The sequence below is a fragment of the Egretta garzetta genome, unplaced genomic scaffold, assembly GCF_000687185.1.
Source record: "Egretta garzetta isolate BGI_Z169 unplaced genomic scaffold, ASM68718v1 scaffold85, whole genome shotgun sequence".
In the NCBI taxonomy this organism is placed as follows: Eukaryota; Metazoa; Chordata; class Aves; order Pelecaniformes; family Ardeidae; genus Egretta; species Egretta garzetta.
The window spans coordinates 3,319,515-3,327,559 of NW_009259718.1; the positions used below are offsets into that span (position 1 = coordinate 3,319,515).

Sequence of the window (8,045 nt, forward strand, 5' to 3'; positions counted from 1 at the left end):
GGGCCGGGGCTCCTCCTGCCCTCGCACCCCCCACCCCTGCAGCGGAGATCGGGAGAACCAGGGTCTTCCTAAAAGTCAACGCTGTTGCCAGAGGAGGGTGGCACAGTGCTGGAGGGGTCGGCCACCAGCAGGGCTGGAAGAACAACCCCAAAATGGCAGCCAGCTCCCCCCAGCCTCCCGATTATTTATCCCCCGTCCCAGAGAAACTCGTGCAACTCTTTGGTTGCTTGCCGTGGGGTTCACGCGTTCGACAGGTTCTTTTTCCCTCCCTCAAGGGCCAGCGCAAGCGCCAACGCCAGCACCTCCGTTTCACAGGGTGGACATCACCCTGGGCTGCTCCTACGTGGAGGAAGATGCAAGAGGCTTGCGGAGCGGCCCCGGCGGCTCGTCCTCCGAGCATCCTGCTGTCCTCATGCTGAGGGGTGTCAGCGCCAGAGATGACGGGAACTTGGGTGATGTAACTGAGTACAAAGTCCCACCGAAAAATCCTGACTCCTCTTCTCCCCTTGTCTTTGAAGTCTCAGGTGAGCGGGAGGGCTGGGGTGGGAGAGCTGACACTGGGGTTCGGGCCACTTACCCACACCAGGCTTCTGCAAGACTTGTCTTTAACTGAGTTTAGACAATTAATTTTCACATGGCTACTGAAGTTACAGTCACGATTCCCTGAATTTGGCAATTGGGACTTTAAGAACGGAAGTTTGTGGAAGGTGTTAGAAAGCCCTGTTGAGGCACCTCCTTCCTACTGGGGCTATCCTAGATTGCCTGTTTCTTGGGAAATACTTTGTCAAAAACAACTCAGGAATTATTCCATTACACAGTATTCTTGCACCCGTAAAGAGTGTTCACATCTTTAGTCATGTGGGTGTTTTTTGCTAGCAGGAAGCGTCATGGTAAGTGGGCATGAAGCAGAGCCACCCTGCTCAGGCAGCCAGCTGTGTGTGACTTGGCTCTCCTTACTTCACCCGGGGGTGCCAACCTGCAGTCCAGCCTCTGTTCCCCTTGCTTTGCACGTAACTTTGCAAACACAGTCCAGCAAAGGTCTGATCCTGTACTTCACTGTGGCCTTGTTCACTGCCTGCAGTGCTTATCTGCGAGCATGTGCTTCGGTACAAGCTTATTCAAGGCTCTGAGACATTTTCAGAGAGAAAGCTGAAGGCCCAGCAGAATCCATGAGCCTGGGTCCAAGCTCTCTTTCAAGTGGCTTTCAAGTGGATGGACTGGGCATGGCTGAGTTCAAGCACACTACAGCCAGGCTACTGTCAGGCATTGCAGACACCGAGTTAGTTTCCAGTGATGTCCTTGGAAAGCCTGTAGGTCACTAGGATGCTTGCGCCTACACTTAAGCCCATGTTGTGATCAAAGCCAGATACAGTGTGCATCCGGTGTATCGAGCTGCTCCTGCCTTCGTGCCACCCTTTCCTTCCTTACCTGCGATGCTTCGGTGTCCCCTTCCTTTCTGGATTCAGGCCTAAACCAAATAAACATTGCAAGTCTTTACTGGGTGTTTCACATGCACAGCTTGCTGGGCATACACATACACTGGGCATGCACATGCACGGCACATACACAACTAACGGGAATCTGTTCTGTGTATTCTCCTTTCCTAACAGCTTCCTTTACCCAGAGTGAACTCTGCGCAATCTGGCAAGATAAAATACTGCCAATAGGCTGAGGGATATAAGACAGTCATGGCAAACCTCTCATATTCTTTGCAGACCTTTATCTACTAAGCCTAGCCTGGCATTTCTGGGCTCTGACCAACCCCTGCAGCGCATGATGCTTCTCCAAAATAATGTGTCTCATCATCTTGCACTTTCTTTTCCCTTTTGGGTTCAGATGGATAAACCTCTTCCTCTATCCCCACAGCCCAGTCGGTATCCATCCCACACGCTGAGTCCCTGCTGCATGCCGACTGCGAAGGGAAGGAGGTGAACTGTGAGATCTCCCTGTACAGCTCCCAGCAGGCTGGCAAGGGGCTCTGCCACACCTCCTGGTTCATGGCCACGCTGCGACTCTCCAGCGGGATCAGTATCACCCTGGTGCTCAGAGGCCCCCGCTGCAGCAGCCGGGAGGAGGAGCATGATGCAACACTGCACCCAATGCTGAGGATTCCTATGAGCGAGGAGGGGACAGTGCTGACCACAGGTGACCAGGTGGCTCGGGGTGCCCCCACAGCACCGAGCGAGATGAGGGAAGGGGAGCCTGCCTCCCCAAGAATCCCATGCCCCACCTCTCACCAGGACCTGAGGGCTGCTGGGTGTTGGTGCTTAGGGAAAAAGGGGTCATGTATATTGCCCCTCCCATGCCTCCTCTCAAGGTTTCCCATGCCCCAGCCCCTGAGGATGACAAACACCTTCAGGACACATGCTGCCCATCTCCCTGCCCTGCTAACCCCACTGGGCTGGCTTACTCCAGCTCTTCAGTCCCCTGAGGGGACTGAAGCACAGGTACCATGGGGTACCTGTGCCTCTTCCTCCTCTGGGTGGGGAGTTCGCTGCCAGCCCTTCCACCAGCCGTTCCCAACCAAGGATACCTTCGTTAATAACATCTGTCTAACTTTCTGCTTGCCTGTGCCCTTCTTTCTGTTTCTAGTTGAATTTCAGTCATCATCACGCAACACTTCCCTGCACACGCATCCTGGCAGATCGGTCACCCTTGACTGCCGCTTTGCCTTGGCTCCCAGCAACTCACTCTCCTCCTTGGAGTGGAGGAGGCAGCACCAAGGCAGCGGCCGTCACCTTTTCCAGTACCAGGTGGGGAGCACAGGCCCAGCAGTGCAGCCAAAAGTCCACGTGGATATGGGGGCACTGCTGGGGAATGGAGATGCATCACTTCGCCTGGAAGGAGTGAGCGTGGAAGACGAAGGGACGTACATCTGTTTGGTGTCCACCCCACTGCACCAGGCCCAGCACATCATCAAGCTGCACGTGGCCGGTGAGGAAGAGAAATGCCCTGGGGGGCAACAGGAGTCCCATGTCTCCAGGCACAGAAACTTTACCCTGCACCCTTATCCCGTCGCTCCCAACACTCATTGTCACAGGCAGCTTGTCTTCTCTCCCTTGTGGACAGGGACTTTTGCACTCTGCTAACAATAAGTTAATTCCCTTTTTATCTCCTCCAGTGCCTCCAAGAGTTCGTCTCCTTCCAGCAGTGGTATCATTCGAGAGAGATGTGACGACTACTCTGACCTGCAACATCGCTGGCTATTACCCCCTGGATGTCTCGGTGAGCTGGACACAGAAGACTCCTGAAGGTGATGTGGAAATCCCGCTCTCAAACACACGTTTCTCCAGCCACCGACAAAGCCAAGATGGCACATACAGCATCACCTCCTACCTCAGCATCAGCTCAGACACAGCGCGGGCACCAGCCACCTACAGCTGCCACGTTTCACACGTGGCCCTGGCAGAGCCCATCTCTGTGAGCGCCCATCTTAAGGCACCGGGTAGGTGTCCAGGGCAGAGGGGCGAGTTCTTCATCCTGCCCAGACCTCCTCCCACCTCATCTACCCACCACAGGGATCAAAACCTCTGAGGCACACCACATCTGCCTGTTTCTCCATGCTTTCCTTCTGGTGTCCTCTCATACCCATCTTCTCTGTCCTCCCCTTTCCCTTTCACTTCCTCAGCTTTTATTTCACTCCCTGAAGCTTTTGGGGAGAAATGATCTCATTTCCTTCAGGGGAAAAGAGATTTTATGACCAAAAGTAGAGCAACAGAGCAAAAGTCCGTAGCACATGGGCTGGACCCCGCTGGACAGGCACAAGAAAACAGCCGTGCCCCAAGGAGACAGGCACCCAGCTGGACTTCATGTTCAGCTGGAGATCGATGCTGCCTGAGAAATAAGGCAAAAAGTCCTTCTTCCTGTTGGAGCTGTTGGGGTTCTCACTCTCCCTGCTGATGGGAGATTGCTCCTGTGTCTCCTTGGCCCTGCGTCTGTGTGCCTTTAGCTCGTGTGTGTCGTGTCACATCTGTGTGCCTGACAAGAGCATGCACACGATCAGCTGCTGGGGGAGCTCGTTTAACTGTGACAACTCACTGGCTGGGCAGCCCCTCCAGCCAACCTAACGTCACTGATCCTCCTCTTCCTCTGCAGAGCAAACGGGATCGGAAGGACTGATGGGGGGTTTCATTGCTACCGCCATTTTCATCGTTGTCCTCTTCATCATGCTCAGGAGAAGAATAGGTAGGAGTTTAAAACGCTGAGCCGCTTCCCATGTGGGTGAGATGCAGCAAGGAGCATCTTCCTCTCCCCTGCACCCCCATTCAGGAGAGATGGAAGTCAGGATCTTGCAAGATCCCGGAGGGAGAGGTGGGGAACAAAGGAGCTGGAGACTCATTGCTGGTGGAAGGCAGCATGAGGTGATGTTTTGCACTGCTTTGGTCTCCCTGCATCTTACTTCTTTTTTTTCTCTCTCCTTTTCAGCTAAACCAAAGTCTGAGCAACTTCTAAAGGCTTCAGAATAGAGGAAACCCTTCTGTCACCCACCTGCAGTCCTTTGCCTTCCGTCCCTTGACCCATCTTGCTCAGGAGAGCCAGCCCCGTCCAAATATTAACAGAGCTATAGGATGGTATGGGATGGGTAGGGCTGCCCGTGGTGGAGGAGCTGAGTGAACGTTCAGAGGTGGTCTCACAGAAAAACGTGTCTTCATCTTGGGAGGGCAACATGGATAGCCTCAGCTCTTTGCTGGGATGCTGCATTACAGGCAACACACATACATTTTTAGAAATGCCTCTTCTCCAGTTTCAGGGAAAATTAAATTGTATACAGATGAGTGTTTGTATGACTGTATATATGTATGTGTGTATACAGATATAGGTATGTGTACATGTTTTAAGTAGGTAAGCAACATTTACATGTGTATGTGGGTATGTATCTGTAGATGTGTATGGGTACATTTGGTTAATGCCCATGAGGCAAGTTTTTAAGTAAGATACTTATGTACATATGTGTTTTAACTGAGAAGTTGGGCAAATATGTAAGCAAATTAGTATTTCAAAATGGTAAATCCTCAAACAGAGGAAGTTATGGGTTACACTTACCACAAATCAAGCAATCAGGAAAATATGACTCTCCAGGAGAAAGCTACAATAAAATTTTTAATAGAAGTTTCACTGCCAGAAGATGGAGAAGATTTGTGGTTCTGCAGTTGTGAAAGACAGACATCATTAAACACTTCTCCTGCCTAACAGGGAATTTGAGGGTAACACTTCAAAATCTTGTATATAACCAACAGGGGGGAAAAAAAAAGCAGAAGGGAGGTGTGGATAGAAAGGATGTATATTACACACAATAAAAGTGAGAATTTATGAAGCATACGAGGGGGTAAAGAGTGTGCAAAATAATCTGGAAAAACTGGATTGCTGCAAGTGCTAACGGCACTTGGAAGGAGTTTTTTCAAAACACATTGAAAACCAAGAAATGCTAGCAACGGCCTAGGCTCATACTGGGTGGATATAGGTAAAATGGTTGATAGAGAGGATTTTTGATGGAGGATTTTTGATGAAAGAAGATAGTTGTTTGTATACAGAAAGAAACAGAACTGTGTATTCATGCCACGCGAGGATGGTAAAAAACTTCCTAATCTATTTGTGAACTAAGGAAGGTTTTAACAGTGTCTATTAAGTGTAAGCATTTTCAGAATCATAAAAGATTTGGCTGAGGAGGCACCTGGCCCAATGGAGTTAGGTATTTAAAAATACTGGAGAAATCCCAACATCTTGGAGGAGTGTGTTGCGCCAGTGTTCACAAAGAGAAAGCGAGATGACACCAACAACTGTTAGATGGTTCTGTAGTAATAACCATATGTAAGAGGATGTGACGTTACTACAAGTAAGCTAACAAAGGCCTCAACAATGAAAATAATGGCAATAATTCAGTACGTTTTTAAAAAAAAAATTTGTGAGAAATAAACCTGATTTCATTCTTTGACAAAATAATACATATGGTTGATAAAAGCACTGGTTCAGATTTAGCAAACCAAGGAATTTTTAATTCTGAAGAAAAAATAATGGTGTATGTATACATCATAATTTGCATGGTTTATGGATTAATTTATGGATTATTGATTAATTTATGGATTATCATAATTGGTGGGTTAATTACTAGCTGACATACAAACGGCAAAAATTCATTGTCCAAAAAGAAGTAGCAATCACTGCTGAAAGTGTGTGCCTCTCTGCAAGAACCATGCTGTTTATTAATGTTTGCATCAGGAGATACAACTGTAAAAAAAGTTGTTGATAACATTTGCAAAGGGCAAGATGAGTCGCTAAAGCAGAGGGAGTCCTTCAGGTCAACACAAGTCACCTGGCCAGCTGAAGATACTCAAACAAGATAAGATGCTCAGTAATGCCAGTGGAGTCTCCTCAGGTACTGGACCACCATGCTGCCTCAATGCTGTTGACCCACAAATACCTATTAGTTGCCTGACCTGTGGGAACATGTGAGAGTGACCATAGGCAGAATGTAATGGCTGGTGGAAGCAGTTTTTGCTTCTATCATTCCCTCTTCATTTTTGATGCGTTACCAAATAAATATTTTCAGTTCCAACGGTTGTCTTCTGTCTGTGCACCTCCCATGCTGCTGTGTGGAGTCAAGCCTACTGCGTGGCTCCACAGCTGGTGAACAGGTGGACTGAGACATTACTCTGGTCTTACTAAACCAGGATCTCTCCATTACACCACAGAAAATACAGAGTACTGGTGGCACCATGACCTGCAGAGAAAGGCACAGTGAGAATCAACAGCTGCAAGTTATATTTAGGTGTGTTTGGAGTAGAGTAAGACATAATACACTCAACAATGAGGATGATTCTCCTAGTCATATGTCAATAAAAATGGTAGACTATCAAGGTCTTCAAGTAAAGGCCACATTACTTCTTTCAAGCTGTCCTTTAATAATTATTAAAAAAAAAAAACAACAGTTAATAGCATCAGTTAAAAGAGAAAAATTCCAAGACCTATATTACACATGATGTGAGAGCTGGTGGTTTGTCTGCCTTTTTGGCCCATAAACTGGCATAAAGGAAAGAAAAAAATAAGGGAGAGATGCAAGAAATATGTTAAGACTGGCTGTATTCCTCGTAAGGAGAAATATACCGTGGCACTTGATTTTATTCAGCTACCTGCTTTCTGATGCTCCCCACTACAGTTGCTACGGGGAGTCCACAGTTACTGTGTCCGTGAAGGTCTCAAGCTGAATTTAAACCACAAAAACAAGTAAAGCATATAACCTAAAGCAGAAAAAGCAGTATTTACTGATAACCAAAGTGACATTGTGTTTAACAAGGTTCCTTATATTTTAAATATAAAGCAATTATTACAGAAAATACCGCTAAGAGACTGAAAGGTCATCAAAAATAAACTTGATTGCACTATAAAGACATGTATAAATAATGTTGTAAGTTCTGCGTCTCTGGGAGAGAGCCACGCTGCCTTCCAAGGTCGAATGTGCCATGGCCAAGTGCCACATGGCATCAATGCCTGGCCACGTGAATTGAGAAGCAGGTTATCATCTGATTAGCTGGTAGTCAGACCAAGCCATTATAAGGTATACTGTGTCTCTACAAATAAATATTAAATGTAGGTGTTTTAAGGAAGTTCTTTAGGACAATTATTTGATATAAGACATGAAATTTGATACGGATTTTGTCAATCTGCAAAACAAAAAAATAAGTTATTTGCACTTGAGTCAACACAAGACTACTTGGGGGCTGTGGCTGCATTATGTTGTGAATATGGACAGGCCAGAACTTTTAATGTGGTATTGAAAGAGCAGTCATTGCAAACAACAAAGCCAAGCTCAAGATTATCTTTTCCCCATAGGTTCCCCTTATCTGATTATGCCTGTGCTCATTCAATTTAAGCTGGCAAAATAGATCCAGCAGTCTAACCACATTGGTTTAGATGCACTTTATGAACATAGCTGAAGCCTAGCAGGTATGTACCTCAAAGAGAACGTGCATTAACTAGAAGAGACAGTGAAGTGCCTAATGCACTTCAAAGCTAAAGCCCCTCTCCCATAGTCCACCAGGCAATGATGG

The 8,045-nt window shown here is 47.4% G+C and overlaps 1 protein-coding gene across 1 annotated transcript; it reads left to right on the plus strand.

Moving 5' to 3' along the window:
* The first annotated feature begins 318 nt into the window (after positions 1–318).
* Positions 319–6,544, plus strand: TAPBPL (TAP binding protein like). Its single transcript, XM_035894526.1, has 6 exons — positions 319–524; positions 1,867–2,145; positions 2,593–2,934; positions 3,122–3,445; positions 4,096–4,179; positions 4,423–6,544. The coding sequence occupies exons 1-6, from the start codon at positions 413–415 to the stop codon at positions 4,464–4,466; spliced, it is 1,185 nt and encodes a 394-aa protein (XP_035750419.1). The 5' UTR covers positions 319–412; the 3' UTR covers positions 4,467–6,544.
* The last annotated feature ends 1,501 nt before the right edge of the window (positions 6,545–8,045 follow it).